This window comes from Myxocyprinus asiaticus, chromosome 43 (assembly GCF_019703515.2).
Source record: "Myxocyprinus asiaticus isolate MX2 ecotype Aquarium Trade chromosome 43, UBuf_Myxa_2, whole genome shotgun sequence".
Classification (NCBI taxonomy): Eukaryota; Metazoa; Chordata; class Actinopteri; order Cypriniformes; family Catostomidae; genus Myxocyprinus; species Myxocyprinus asiaticus.
Window position 1 is genome coordinate 31,185,876 of NC_059386.1, and position 16,129 is coordinate 31,202,004.

Consider the following 16,129-nt stretch of genomic DNA (forward strand, 5'->3'; position numbering starts at 1 on the left):
GCACACGAATTAGGCTTCTAATTTAAATGTCGGCTAATGTTAATATATCGATACCTCAAAAAATGTATGACATGCCTAGTATCTTGTAAGGCAACCTAATTTTGTTGCCTACTATCTGGAACTGCCTTCTCATTTTTATGCATTTGCTGCCTAAAATGTTACCTAGGTTGGCAGCTCACTAGGTTTTTTAACAGTGATATTGTCTGAAGAATCTAACCCCATGGCCACTGGCCAATTCGAACCATTTAAGAGAAAAAACAGTGTACCATCTCAAAACTTTGTTTCACTTGTAGGAATATCTGGACCTCTCTGTGCCCCTGGACCCTATCTACACTCAGGTCATCCTGAATGAACGAAGCTCCACCTGCTCATCCGAACCGGACTCAGTCTTCTTACGAGAGTCTGAACCCGAAGATCCCTGCATCCCCCTGTCAGTTCCCTCTCAACACACAATCCGTTCCTTCAAAAAATGCTGATGGCAGAAAGCACACGGACCTCAGTCACAGAGTATATCTGTCTCCCTTTCTGCTTCCCTTTACTCGTAAACTCTACAGGCTTAGAGACTAAGAAGTTCAGCCAGGGCCTTTATAGCACAGATACACAAGCAGGAAGTGACATTTCACACCTGTAGACTCTCAAAATCAAGACTGATTAGAACTGCACAGGAGCCTTGGGGTGGCCTTCAATAGATTGGTGTTTTGTTGAACTTTTACCTCTGTTTGTCCCCGATGTTCTTCAAAGGCCTTGATGTTCGAGAATGAGATGTTTCAAAAGCATCATCGAAGGGTTTTGTTCAGCAGTAAACTCAATGTGGTGATTGTGAAGAAATAATTGCAAGTGCTACTCAGTCGAGTATGCTGCCTTTGTTAAGGTGGTTAAATTGTACAAATATGAAATTATATAAACACTATTGTTTTATATACTATTATTATTTTTGTATGAGCTTGTTCATTCCCTACTCTGTTTAAAGGTGAAGTGTGTAATTTCGGAATTGCGAAAATAATGTTTTCATACAGGTTTCCGGATTACTCCACCTGCCATTGGGTGGATAAAACAGATGGTCGGGATACTCAGACAAACAGAGCAATGTTTGGAAAGTGCCACATTGTTTAAACTTGGGGGAATCAACCTACTAATGTCTTACATTTAATGTCAAAAAATATAACATGTCATCTATAAGAAACAATCTGTAACACAGATTTATGGGATAGTTGCTATGTGTTGAGATAAGCTACAAATGAAATCTGTTACTCATCGCTTGCTGTTACGGTCATAAGTTATGTATACAGTTTGTCTGGTGTTGTCCTGTTGCACAATATTCCGGTAGTGTGAATGAATGTTTATAAATTGTTTATATTGCCTGGTTATGATAAAATTGCTGGAATACAGTTATCTGTTTAGTGCCAGATGGGGGATTGACAATCTCTTGGCATGATCCACCAGTTGTAGCCCATTTCACATCGTTCAGGCCAGTTTCAAAACAAAGTATGTCTGTAGGTTCTCTGTGCGTCATTTTCTCCTAGAATCTAAAATGACGGTTTATATGATGAGGAATTTATAAAAAAATAAAATAAAAAAATAAAATAAAAATTATTAGGAACTTTTGGAAGAGAAAAGACATAAATTAGTTCTCTAATAGAATTTAAATGCTTGTGTGATTGTTTTACTATGTTATGATGTGAATTTCGAGGCAGTGGCCATGCACTTATATTCCGGCTACCTATGAGCTGACTGATATTGCCATTCCTGTGGGAATATAAATAAAAATGTTATATATATTAAAAAAATTATCTGAAACATGGGTGGATTTTTAAAACTGAGTGTGTATGTGTGTACTCTGCCAAAAAAAAAAGTATTTTTTTCTTGTTTTCCTATAAAAATAAATTTACATTTTAAAACAAGATACATTTATAAATTTGTAAAATAATATTTGTTTGCAGAGTATGTCTTAAATTAAGTATATTGAACACATTGGAAAATTGGGTTTTAATTTAATTTTAATCAAAGTATTAATTTAAAGGAGTTTTCTGGGTTCAATACAAGTTAAGCTCAGTCAGCAGCAACTGTGGCATAATGTTGATACCACAAAAAATAATTGACTTGTCCCTCCTTTTTGTTTAAAAAAAAAATAAAATAGCAAAAATCGAGATTACAGCGAGGCACTTATAATGGAAGAAAAAGGGGCAATTTTTTTTTCAAGGGTTTAAAGGCAGAAATGTGAAGCTTATAATTTTATAAAAGCACTTACATTAATTCTTCTGTTAAAACTTGTGTATTATTTGAGCTGTAAAGTTGTTGAAATTATCATTTTTACAGTCATTTTAGGGTTTGTTGACATCATCATGGCAGTTGTAAAACTGGCAATAACTTTACACAGAAAAGGTTAGAAAGCGATTAAAATCATGTTAACACACATATTGTTCATGTCTTTTGGCTATATTTTAAAATAGTGAGTATTTTAACATTTACAATTTGGCTCCATTCACTTCCATTGTAAGTCTCATTGGAACTCAGATTTTCTGTCGATTGAGCTTAACTTGTATTAAACCCGGAATATTCCTTAAACACAATTTACTGAGGTTTATTTTAAAAACAAGAAAAATAATTTACCAATGGGGTAGGAAAAACAAACAAACAAACATTAGATTATGGTTCCCGTTTGGTTATTTTTGGGAACCAATTCCCTAACGTTTCAGGAATGTTCTTTTTAGGTTTCATTTTTTTTATAACCACATAAAATACACAAACATTGTTAAAACAAGATTTACAAAATGTATGAAAAGAAACTTTACGTGAAAAGCAAACTTGTGTAAGATGAGTCTTGGGAGATTGGGTTTTAAGCATAAATCTAACAAAATTAACACGTTTATTTTTTTTAACGAATTAAAGCCTATTTGCCAATGGGGTAAGAAAAATAAACTTAATTCAAGATATAGGCAATTTCTTTGTCAACAAATCTATTTCCCAGTAAACACAGAACGTTCCACTAACGTTAGTTTATGGTTCCCATTTTTTTTTTTTTTTTGTTGTATTTTTGATAACCACAAACTAGTTAGTTAGTTTATGGTTATAAAAAATACATATTTGGTTAAGTATAACCAAAATAATTAAGTAAATATAACAATATTGTTACTTGGGTGGACCTTTCTTACACAATTTTGCTTCTCACGTGAATTTATCTTGTTTTAAGGATGTTAAAACAATATTTTATTTTTTCCTCGAAAACAACGCAAAAATACTAATGAGGAAGATCGTTTTTTGCGGTATGTGCGCCAATGAGATATCATTTGTATATGTAGCCTGTGCATGCCGGAAATAAATGACAGGCAAACCAAACATCTCCTCGCACGCGGCTCCAGAGTTTGTTGGAAGGGCAGACATACGTAAGAAGTTGCTGACTTTAATGTGAAGCATCCACTCGTGTTGAAAGCATTTGAGAGAGTTAAGTACTTAATTAACGGTGAGAAATGAGACGAGACAGCTGAAGCACTTTGGCACGCTTTCCTTACACAGATCTTCGATTAATGTTCAGCAATTTTTCACAGAAAGGAATCCACTCACTGGCTGTTTGCAAGGGAATATATTTCACAATCCAAACAAAATACTCAGTCATTAAGGTTTATCCATAATCTGAAAATACACACATTTCATCACAAATCACAGGTGATACGTTTACTCGAAAGTTACCCGCTAGTTTTCAGTGAGTAACGAACTACAATGACACAGGCCAGTAAAAGATGACAGAATTTAAAGGGATAGTTCACCCAAAAATGAAAATTCTCTCATCATTTACTCACCCTCATGCCATCCCAGATGTATATGACGTTTTTTATTCTGTGGAACACAGATGACTCTGTTGGTGCATACAACGCATGTCAACAGGGTCCAAAACTTTGAAGCTCCAAAAAGCACATAAAGGCAGCATGAAAGTAATCCATAAGACTCCAGTGGTTAAATCCATGTCTTCAGAAGTGATATGATAGGTGTGGGTGAGAAACAGATCAATATTTAAGTTCTTTTTTTGACTATAAATTCTCCTCCCTGCCCAGTAGGTGGCGATATGCGTGAAGAATGTGAATCGCCAAAAACAAGAGCGCTTCGCTGATCGAGATTTATAGTTAAAAAGGACTTATATTGATCTGTTTCTCACCCACACCTGTCATATCTCTTCAGAAGACATTGATTTAACCACTGGAGTCTTATGAATTACTTTTATGCTGCCTTTATGTTGAGCTTCAAAGTTCAGGCCATCATTACTTGTATTGTATGTACCTACAGAACTGAAATATTCTTCTGAAAATCTTTGTTTGTGTTCCACAGAAGAAAGGAAGCCATACACATCTGGGATGGCATGAGGGTGAGTAAATGCTGAGCGAATATTCATTTTTGGGTGAACTATCCCTTTAAATGTACTACCAAGATAATCAACCCTGCTCAAATTAATGTAATCATTAAGGACTTTTTGCATATCAAAACTATTCTTAGCATGAAACTCTGAGCCACTGTTAGAGGCACAAGGTGACTTGCATAAAATCAGGATGTTTAATTTGCTTGATGTGGGCAATGGTCCATCAGAAGCCTTTTAGCATCTTCGTCTTTTCACTCACAGTAATCTTGTTGCATTAGGCAGGAAAGGGTCATAATTGTATTAATGCCTGGAAACAGGAGCTGTTAAGAGTCACATCTGCCAGGCTGTTGGTGTCACTGCATGCCTATCTATGAGCTATCTATGGACTGCACACCTGCCTTTATGTGCAGCCAATGGGCCATGAGGTGCAATTAACTAGCGGCCATCATCAACACTGACAGATGGTTCAAGAAAGTCTTGGACAAATGACTGGCTCAAGTGCTCTTATTGCGACAGTGCTGCTATTACAAACAACTGCCCTCAGACAAACATTCGAGCAAATGTAATTATATGTGTGCCATAAGGCTAATGGCTCAGCATAAGATCATAAACCAGATTTTGTTTCTTGACCATGCACAACCAACAATACATTTTCTGAAAAGAACCCTGCAGGGTTATTTGTTTGTTGAAATCCTTAGCAAACATCACTATTTGTTTTGTTTTGTTTACATCCTCAAAGAATGTGAAGGTCTCCTGTTTCAAAGTAATAATGCATGTTGTTTCCACATTCTCGGCACACACAGTTTGTTTTGTGAGATGTCGGGTACATGGCTGCCTGCAGGTGATGACACTGTCACTCATTGTGTTTACTTTGCTAAGCTCTCATGGGTTTGATACCAAGCAGGTCATGACACCTGTCTGTGTGTGTTTACGATAGAGCTGGCGTGCTGACATCTTCTGATGACATCTGCTCAATTTTCAGACATAAAAAGAGTGGAAAGGAGAAAGTTTGTACAGCCAAAACAAAAGAGATATGTGAAGATAACTTCAAGCTTTCAAACAGGGTTTTCCCCAAAAGCTTCCCTCATCTTCAATTGGTCGGTCAAACAAATAGTCACACCCAAACTCATCCTATTGGTTGAGCCAATTTTGCTGTGTCGGGCTGGTCCGAACGCTCAAACAAACAGAGCAGTGTTTTGATAGTGTCACAGAGCTGCAGTGTTACACTTTTCAGGGGAATTAACCTAGTAATGGCTTACTAATAGATGAGGACTTACAACTAGTGAGTGACATCAGAACATTGAACATAAATCACATTTAAATTTTTATTCACAGCAGACACTTTCTTTCCAAAGCAGCACACAAACCCGTGCAAAAGTCAGAACTGAATCTTATAAAATATAAGTTTTTATAGAGTGTTCCTTTTTTAAAGTTAATGAGATGACTTAAGAATGAGGGGGTGTTAATATTTTATAGCTAAAAAACAGACGAAGGATTTACATAATTATTTTCCAAAGTCTCATAAACACTCTCACACATTTTTAACTGTAACTTGATTCTTTTGTTTGCTCTTTTCCACATCATCTCATTAATGCAGGACTTAATTTAAAACCCTTTGTGATGTAACTCTATAGCACAATAACAGTAGCATCTGTCTGTTTACACCAGTCTTTTTCTCCCCTTTTGCCCACTAGAAATTAGGAAAAAGGAACGTTGCTAAAAGAGATTTTGCTTTCTAGGATCGCTTCCCCTGATTAGATGTTTATTTGTTCAGTCTTAGTTAGGCAACAACACCACACCACTTATGTCTTGGGCAACGGTTCTAGGAAGTTTTAAAATTGGCTTTCTTTTAGAAATTTGTGTGGTTGCAATCATCTCTTGCCAATTATGTTATTCTTGAATGCAAAGGGTCAAGGTAAATTATAATTGTGTTGTCAAACCCACTCCTTTCTGGTTGAAATGAGTGCTTTTACATGCACACCAATACGCCTATAACTACCTAAAATCCGCTTATTTAAAAAAATCAGACAACACAAGAAAACCGCATCTACACGAGACTTGAAATTATCGATTTATTCTCTGCTTTTGATGTCAAAACATAAAATGGCATGTGTATGACACTTGCACACATCAGTTACTTACCCTCATGCCATGTCAAATGTGTATGACTTTCTACTGCACAACACACATGTAGAATTTTAGAAGAATATTTCAGCTCTGTAGGTCCATATATAAACACTATAAATTCTCCTCCCTGCCTAGTAGGTGGCGATATGCACAAAGAATGCAAGGCAGCAAAAACAAAAGAAGAAAGTGAACATGGAGAATTATAGTAAAAAATAAAAGGACTTAAATGTTGATCTGTTTCTCACCCACACCTATCATATTGCTTCTGAAGACATGGATTTAACCACTGGAGTCTAATGGATTACTTTTATGCTCCCTTTATGTGCTTTTTGGACCTTCAAAGTTCTGGACACCATCCACTTGCATTGTATGGACCGACAGAGCTGAGATATTCTTCTAAAAATCTTTGTTTGTGTTCAGCTGAAGAAAGAAAGTCATACACATCTGGGATGGCATGAGGGTGAGTAAATTATTTAGAGAATTTTCATTTTTGGCTAAACTATCCCTTTAAGAACATCTGTTAAATTGTTAATTTGCAATGCAAAATTGGGGTAATGGGCAAAAATCTACTTGTGTCAATTGGTTTGTGCTTAAACTGTTTATGACCGTACCCTGTTAAAGGTAAGCTGTTTAAAGGAATAGTTCACCCAAAAATGAAAATTCTCTCATAATTTACTCACCCTCATGCCATCTTAGATGTAAATGACTGACTTTCTTCTGCAAAACACAAACTAAGAATTTTAGAAGAATATCTCAGCTCGGGAGTCCATACAATGCAAATGAATGGGTGACACAATTTTGATGCTCCAAAAAGCACATAAAGGCAGCATAAAAGTAATCCATAAGACACCAGTGGTTAAATCTATATCTTCAAAAGTGATATGATAGGTGTGGGTGAGAAACAAATTAATATTTAATTAAATTTTTGCTAGACATTCTTCTCCCTGCCCAGTAGGGGGCGTATGCATGAAGAATATGAATCACCCAAAACACAAGAAGAGGAATGAAAGTTAAAGTGGAAATTGACTGAGCAGGGTTAGAAAAATTGACTAAAATATTAATCTGTTTCTCATCCACAGCTATCAGATCACTTCTGAAGACATCATTTTAACCACTGGCGTCATATAGATTAATTTTATGTGGACGTGATTTTTGGAGCTTCAAAATACTGGCCACCATTCACTTGCATTATGTGGACCTACAGAGCTGTAAGATTCTTCTAAAATTCTTCATTTGTGTTCTGCTGAAGAAAGAAAGTCATACACATCCGGGATGGCATGAGGGTAAGTAAAAGATGAGAGAAATTTCATTTTTGGGTGAACTATTCCTTTAAGGCTTTTACATGACCACACACGTTATCGGCATATTAAACATAATCATTTGAACGTGGGTCTGTGCATGTAAACACGCTATTTCTCCATTTCTGTTTGAACATTAAACAACTTTAAATGTTGAAAGGCAGAGCAGCATTGCCATTTTAGGTGATAATCAGCAATCATGGCCATAACCAGCTATGAGGTCGTTTTTCATATATATATATATATATATATATATATATATATATATATATATATATATATATATATATATAAATTGAAGCTATACAGCTGAACAATATGCAACAGCAATTATTTTTATTGCCTTGGGTCAGTTCGTATCTGACAAGTTCTCTATTCGGTGCAGCGCATTGAATCTTGAATTCAGTATTTATCCCAAAAATTATAATATCATTAATCGGCTGTAAATTACTGTCCAGAGGTCCAGACCACTGCTGAAGCAGCACATACCACTGCGCTGTCACATGGCATCTGTTACTTTTCTCAGCGCTGGTCAGATGGACCAATCACAGTAATTTATCACTGGATGAGATACTGCTGCGTGGGGTTTCCATTCACAGGTACTAATCATTTAAATTTGAATTGGTTATTATAAAAAAATACTATTCATTGTAAAAATATCATCCAAGAAGATATATATATAAAAAAAATTCAATTCGGATCAATCGAGGATTCGGTTTTCTGAGCCATCAAGTGCCCCCTGGAGGAAGAAAGTTTTGTATCACAAAGGAAACAGTTTAGCAATTTCTGTTCTTTCCTCAAATACAGCTATTATATGACTTTATAAAACATGGAAAATAGCTCACGAGTCAATAAATTAAAAAAATTCCCAGGGGCACTGAGTCTTATGCTGCCTTCATGTGCTATCGGAATGATGCTACTTCCCACTTCTGAAGTGGTAATTACGAGTACGCCGTGTTCACGTGCTTTGTTGTCGGAAAGAACAGGAAACATGGACAACGCCAGGTTCATTCATATATATTTCTTGAGGACCTTTTTTTGACACCATAATATATATCTCAGCTTGCTGATGATAATGGAATCTTGGTCAAATGCAAGCTATTTTCACTGTGTAAAAATTTACAACATGCATAGAACGGTTGCTGATATACATAAATAAATATGACCAAAACGGCAAGTGCTAACAATTAGCTGTATTTAGAAAAAATAACAAAACTTGTCATTCACTTCAGAAACTGTACTCTGCCATGTTGAAAGTTTAGGACTCCTCCCATCTCAGAAACTCGGGTATCAAAATGATCTCAGAGTTTCCCAATTGTAATTACGACTTGAGGGGTCATTCATGTGCAACTTCCAAGTGGGAAACTCGTATTTACTATAATTCCGAAAGCACATGAAGGCAGCATTAATCCAGCCCTGATGATTATCATGACATTATCTGAAACATTCAAAAACAGCAGCACACTACACTAGTACACTATCTGAAGTACATACTACACTATGAAGAATGTCAAATATGCGAACACTGGCCATGATAGAGGCTATGCCATTTCATTCATTTTAGTAGCTAATGTTTAACAACGTCATTGGTAAAAACATAATAATCATTTTGGGATAATTCTTGGCATCCCTCCGCAAACCTCACTAATTTCCAAGCCCTGTTTAGGGCCCTGTCAGCAATACACCCTTATTTTGAAGAACAACCACTATAAGATTTCTATTGCATAGTATAATAGACTATATTTTGGGTTGTTGTCAACAGAGGTAATACTTCTCATATATTTAGTAACATATAGTGTGTATATAGCTATAATAAATGTTAAATGTGTGAGCCAAGGCAATAGCTTGTCCAGACAGCAATAAACATAATGTGTTAGAAAACAGCACCACCTTGTTGATAAGGCAAGTGTTGCAGTTTTATGTGCTCAAGTGTGTTTATGGATGCTAATTGCCACATCATGCACAAATTTCACACTGTAATAAATGAAGAAAGAAACAACTTTTATACCAGGCAGTTTTTAAACTTTATTTCTACCCAAGCATAATAAACAATATAATAACACCAACATCAACAAATTTAGTCTGTCTTAGGGTGTATAATATTTCTTATGACCAGCACAGGAAATAAACAGTTTCAGTCCACAAAAAAAAAAAAAAAAAATTTTTTATCTCTTAATGAATACAGAATCTTTGAGCTGAACTAGTCTAACCATTTCAGCCTCATCTTACAATCATAAAATAAACGAACATAAACTAAATAAATTACATTTGGTAAGAAAAATAAATATAAATTATATTCCACTTACATTAATAAATAGCTTTGCCCTGCAACTACAATTTGATAAACGTGTCAGGTCTCCTTTTTCAAAATCTGGTGCATCTGATTTGGCTTCTCCTGCATAATTTTCCAAATCCACAACAAGGTCATAATCTTAAAACAATTAAATAGTGGGAGTCTCAAACGTTAATATGCAATAAATGACATTGGGTGGTAAATTTAATGCAATGCAATCAAGAAATTGTTGGTTTCTGTTAATTAAGCAAAGATTATGTCCCATTATATACTCAAATACATTAATTACTAATGCACTAATCACTAATTACCATCCTCCAGTTATATGCATGACAGCGCAAATGGAAACCTTTAACAATCATGTTACTGAATATGCAGCAGTGGGCATAAATGCATGCCACCCTAAGAGCTCCCTTCAATTGAGCGTTTCCTGGCGAAGAGATGAGTGGGATCCCTGTTGCTGAGGTTGGGCTGAATCTTAAACATGGGGGGCCAGCGGAAGCCGGTGTGGCCCTCAATCCTAGAAGGCCCCGCTGCAGCTGGTTCGGACGGGCAGGCTTTGTTCTGAAGCAGCTGGAAGAGGGTGACCATGTCGGGCCCCAGTCTGGACACCAGCCCGGCTCGCACCACCTCAACAGTATCATCGTCGCACTCCATTAAGCTCTCCAAAAGTGTGCTGTAGTACCTGAATCGCAAAAACATGATTGCATCAGTGTGCAGTCGAGTAATCTCGTGCAATATTGTTCACTTTTAAGGAAATGTTCACAGAAAAATTTAAATATTGTAAATATTTAGTAGTCCTCATGTTGTTTCCAACCCGGAAGACGTGTCTTTGTGTCTTTGTGTGTGTGTGGGGGGGACAAGATAAGAATTCATATAACTTGTTTGCTGTATTCAAAGTCTTTTGAAGCCATGCAGTTGTAACTTTCTGAAATTTTCCCCTTTGCTGAAGCTATAAAATCTCATTTGTATCTGTTGTATAAGATACAAAATAATGCACTGTAAGTACATGCATGCTCTCACAAAAAAATAAATAAATAAAGTTAACCTAAAAATGTGCTTCATATGGTAGCTGGTTTGATTCAAGTAAATAAAAAAAATATTATTTAACTTAACTAAATAAACCTGAATGCATTAGGTTAAACCAATGAAACAAATTTTAAGGGTTCGGTCAGGTAGAAATAGCTCCTTAAGGTAAAAATTGCTGGTTTTTTCCAGTGTAAATTTCAGTCTGTTCCTCACACAAAGCTATTATATAGCTTCAGACTTGGAAAATCATATAGACTAATTTTATGGTGCTTTTTGGAGCTTGACTGCTTCTAGTCACTATGAATTGTTGTATGAAAAAGAGCTGCTTGAAGATTCTTCATAAATTTTCCTCTTATTTTCCACTGAAAAACAGCATACAGGTTTGGAACACCAAGTGGGTGCTGTGAATCATGCATTCAAAGACAGTCGGTATTAAATTACCTGTTTGGGAAATGGCTGGGCACCTGGACCACATCCCCAATGGCCTCAGGATTGGATCGGGCCACTTCACAGATGTCAAGCTTCTTGTAGCATTCTTCCTGCACTTCTGCGATCATCTTCTGGAAGGTGGAACAGCGTCTGATGGTCTGGAAAACCTTAGAGGTGATGCCGTTGGCAATGCATTTGATGCTTTCTTTCACAAAGGTTTTACCCTGCAAAAGAAAGTTACTTGCATTAAAAAACATAACAAATGGAGAATAAAAAGACACAATTCAAATACATTATTTACTCACTTTCATTTTATTCCAAACTTTGAACAACCACAAAGATAGTCTCAGTCACCATTCACTTACACTGAATGGAAAAAAGATGCAGTGAAAGTGAATGGTGACTGAGACTAACATACCGCCTAACATTGCCTTTAGTTTTCAACGGAATAAAGAAGTGCATACAGGTTTGAAACAACACAAGGGGAAGTAAATTACAGCATTTTAATTTTTGGATTAACTATTCCTTTAAGGATTTTTTTTTTTTTTTTTTTTTACCTCTGTATTGAAAATTGCAGCTGTGTGGAAGAAGGCGTTGCAGATTTCATGCATGCCGTCTGTGTCGCAGGTGGAATTCTCCAGACAGGCGAAGGTTGCGCAGCCCACCTGGAGAGCACCGTTCAGGCAGCGGGCAACATCAGCTAGAGGAAGAGAAATGTTTTTACATTTTGGAACACTTACAAGTGCACATTTTTTTGTAGAGAGACAGTCCACATAGAGCAAACTGAGATTAAAAAAATATTCTGGATTCCATACAAGTTAAGCTCAAACGATATCATTTGTAGCATAATGTTAATTACCACAAACATTTTTTGTTCCTTGTTTGCTTAAAATTCGTGGTTATACTATGGCATTTACAATGGAAGTGAATGGGGCCAGTCCAAAAACATTAAAATATACACTGTTTCAAAAGTATAGATACAAGATGTAAAGATTATGCATGTCAAAATTACTCTAGTGTGATAAAATTTCGGTTCTGTGTGATTTTAGTGTGATAAAATCACTTTACCGGTGATGCATCATCATGGCAACAAAGTTGTAATATTGGATATAACATAACACTGAGAATGTAAGTGATTTAATCACACTAAAATCATGTTAACATGGATAATGTTGTGATTATACCTTTAAACAATGTTTATTTTAATGTTTATGGACTCGCCCCATTTACTTCCATTGTAAGTACCTTACTGTAGCTGCAGTTTTTACCATTTTTAATTAGTAATTTTTTTTAAATAAACAAGGGACAAGTTGAAAATATTTTTTTGTGGTATTCAATATTATGCTGTCAATTGAGCTTTACTTGCATTGAACCTGGAATATTCCTTTTAAATATCTTGCTTAAGGCTACAATGTTGAAAGATCGTGGCTTAACGCTTCTGGGCTTGAACCTACAAACTTTTGGTTATGAACCCACATCTTTATCAAAAGCAATATCACTGTTTGAGAATGCTCAAAATATGTTAGAATTGTCCGATACAAAGAAGAAAGTCATTGCCCTGCTGGAAAAATTCATCTTAAGCTGGTAGCTGGTTTCTAGCTGGTTTAAGAGGATCATTAGCTGGTGCAAGCTGGTAGACCATCTTGGAGCAGCAACAAACCAGCTGCCATGCCAAAATACACCTACCAGCCTAAGCCAGATTTTCCATCAAGCTAGAAATGCCTTTTTGAATGTTTGTCTTTGCTTACTCTAAAAACAAAAGCAACATGAAACTTCTATAGAAGAATTTTACTTACTAGGGCTGTTGACTGAGAATCGAGCTCGCCTTGGTTGCGCAGGTTCTTGATTTGTTTCATATGCAGATGAAACCAAAACAAGAAGCAAAAGAAACCCACTCTTCAGCAGCATGTCTGCACCTCTAGCTGTCAATTCACCAAAAAGAAGACCTTTGCTGATTCTGCTGCTTGTCTGAGCTGGAACTCCTTTAAGTTTGTGTTGAAGCTGAAGACAGCCTCAGATTTATACAGGTCTTCAGCTGAGCTTGACGGGTCATAAATCCCCACTATCACCAATCAGAACGCAGGATCTGAAACCTTAAACTTTCCATCGCTTCATAAATATTCATGGACGGGGATTAATGCAGGCCCACCTGATTTTTATCTCAGGTTGGAATTCCAGATATTAAAAATGTAAAAAAAAAAACTAATTTTGTATGTTGTCCTCTATGGAAAACAAAATTCAAACACTTTAAAGAACACTGCAAAAAATCACCAGAAATCATCAGTGTTTTTTGTCTTGTCCAGTAAAATGTTTAAAAATGTAAAAATAAATAATAATAATTTTTTTTTTTTTTAAAAAGTAAGTCGTATCTCATTGGTAAATTGGTACATTTTAAGCATAAAAGTAATATTTTGTTATACTGAAAGAAATGTTTTTTTTTTGCCATTTGGCTAAGAATACTTAAAGGAATATTTATAAATACTCAATCGACAGCATTTGTAGCACACTGTTTATTTCTACAAAAAATTATTTTGACTCCCTCCTTTTCATCGAAAAAAGCAAAAATCGAGGTTACAGTGAGGCACTTATAATGGAAGTGAATGGGGCCATTTTTTGGAGGGTTTAAAGGCAGTTATGTGAAGCTTATAAAAGCACTTACATTAATTCTGTTAACACTTGTGTATTATTTGAGCTGTAAAGTTGTTTAAATCATCGTTTTAGATTTTTTTGTTTTTAGGGTGTTATGTCATCATGACAACAAAGTTTATCATGACAACAGAACTTTACACAGAAAAGGTAAGTAAGTGATTTTATCATACTGAAATCATGTTAACATGAATATTGTTTACGTCTTGTGGCTATACTTTTGAAACAGTTGGTATTTTAACGTTTACGGATTGGCCCCATTCACTTCCATTGTAAGTGCCTCACTGTAACCCAGATTTATGCTTGTTTCAAAGAAAAGGAAGGACAAGTCGAAAAAAATTTTTGTGGTTATCAATGTTATGCCACAAATGCTGTTGATTAACTGAACCCAGAATGTTCCTTTCATTCAATATATGTTGACAACAAGTCTTATTATCTGGCACAGTTTTGTAAATTTGTCTTGTTTTACAGAAATTGTAAAATTTTTACTGGAAAACAAGACAAAAATATATATAAATGAATTATATATTGCACTGTAATTGCATTTATTCCAAACAATGTCTATGTGCATTGCCATATTATTCATTTAAATGCCTAACTAAATTGTTAAACACAAACAGCCTTCAACACAATCAATCAGTTTCTTGTTATGATCCCAAAAGACATTGTAAAACAATGAAAAGATGGTGTAATGTTTGGATAGCTCCTTACATTTTTATCTTAGGAGGACAATTGTCGATTTGTCCTGGTTGGCTGGTAGACAAAATAGCAATATAGATGGTAAAATGATATTCCCCTCAGGCATCTTACTCTAAATACAGTTGAAGTCAGAAATTTACATACACTTAGGTTGAAGTCATTAAAACTCATTTTTTTTAACCACTCCACAGATTTAATATTAGCAAACTATAGTTTTGGCAAGTTGTTTAGGTCATCTACTTTGTGCATGACACGAGTCATTTTTCCAACAATTGTTTACAGATTTTTCTCACTTTTAATTGACTATATCACAATTCCAGTTGGTCAGAAGTTTACATTCACCAAGTTAACTGTGGCTTTAAGCAGCTTGGAAAATTCCAGAAAATTATGTCAAGCCTTTAGACAATTAGCTTCTGATAGGAGGTGTGCTGATGTATTTTAAGGCCTACCTTCAAACTCAGTGCCTCTTTGCTTGACATCATGGGAAAATCAAAAGAAATCAGCCAAGACCAAAGAAAAAAAATTGTGGACCTCCACAAGTCTGGTTCATCCTTGGGAGCAATTTCCAAATGCCTGAAGGTACCACGTTCATCTGTACAAACAATAGTATGCAAGTATAAACACCATGGTACCACGCAGCCATCATACTGCTCAGGAAGAAGCATTCTGTCTCCTAGAGATGAACGTAGTTTGGTGCAAAAATCAATCCCAGAAAGACCTTGTGAATATGCTGGAGGAAACAGGTAGACCAGTATCTATATCCACAGTAAAACGAGTCCTATATTGACATAACCTGAAAGACTGCTCCAAAACTACCATAAAAAAGCCAGACTACAGTTTGCAAGTACACATGGGGACAAAGAATTTCCTCTACTCTAATGAAACAAATATTGAACTGTTTGGCCATAATGACCGTTATGTTTGGAGGAAAAAGGGTGAGGCTTGCAATCCGAAGAACACCATCCCCACTGTGAAGCATGGGGGAGGCAGCATCATGTTGTGGGGGTGCTTTGCTGCAGGAGGGACTGGTGCACTTCACAAAATAGATGGCATAATGAGGAAGGAATATAATGTGGATATATTGAAGCAACATCTCAAGACATCAGCCATGATGTTAAAGCTCATCGCAAATGGGTCTTCCAAATGGACAATGACCCCAAGCATACCTCCAAAGTTGTGGCAAAATGGCTTAAGGACAACAAAGTCAAGGTATTGGAGCGGCCATCACAAAGTCCTGACCTCAATCCGATTGTGGGCAGA

The 16,129-nt window shown here is 35.9% G+C and overlaps 2 protein-coding genes across 3 annotated transcripts in view; one reads left to right on the forward strand and one right to left on the reverse strand.

The window, feature by feature from the left end:
• LOC127433807 (fibroblast growth factor receptor 1-A-like) overlaps positions 1–1,791 on the forward strand; it is a 32,410-nt gene extending 30,619 nt beyond the window's left edge. For both annotated transcript variants that reach the window (XM_051686032.1, XM_051686033.1), the window contains one exon: positions 294–1,791. In XM_051686032.1, the coding sequence (XP_051541992.1) occupies positions 294–476 (183 nt within the window). In that variant the 3' untranslated portion in view covers positions 477–1,791. The remainder of the gene's footprint in view (positions 1–293) is intronic.
• Positions 1,792–10,101: 8,310 nt separating this feature from the next.
• LOC127433680 (stanniocalcin-like) lies at positions 10,102–13,452 on the reverse strand. Its single transcript, XM_051685773.1, has 4 exons — positions 13,321–13,452; positions 12,082–12,224; positions 11,537–11,748; positions 10,102–10,751 (listed from the first exon to the last, which is right to left on the reverse strand). The coding sequence occupies exons 1-4, from the start codon at positions 13,430–13,432 to the stop codon at positions 10,469–10,471; spliced, it is 750 nt and encodes a 249-aa protein (XP_051541733.1). The 5' UTR covers positions 13,433–13,452; the 3' UTR covers positions 10,102–10,468.
• Between the last annotated feature and the right edge of the window lie 2,677 nt (positions 13,453–16,129).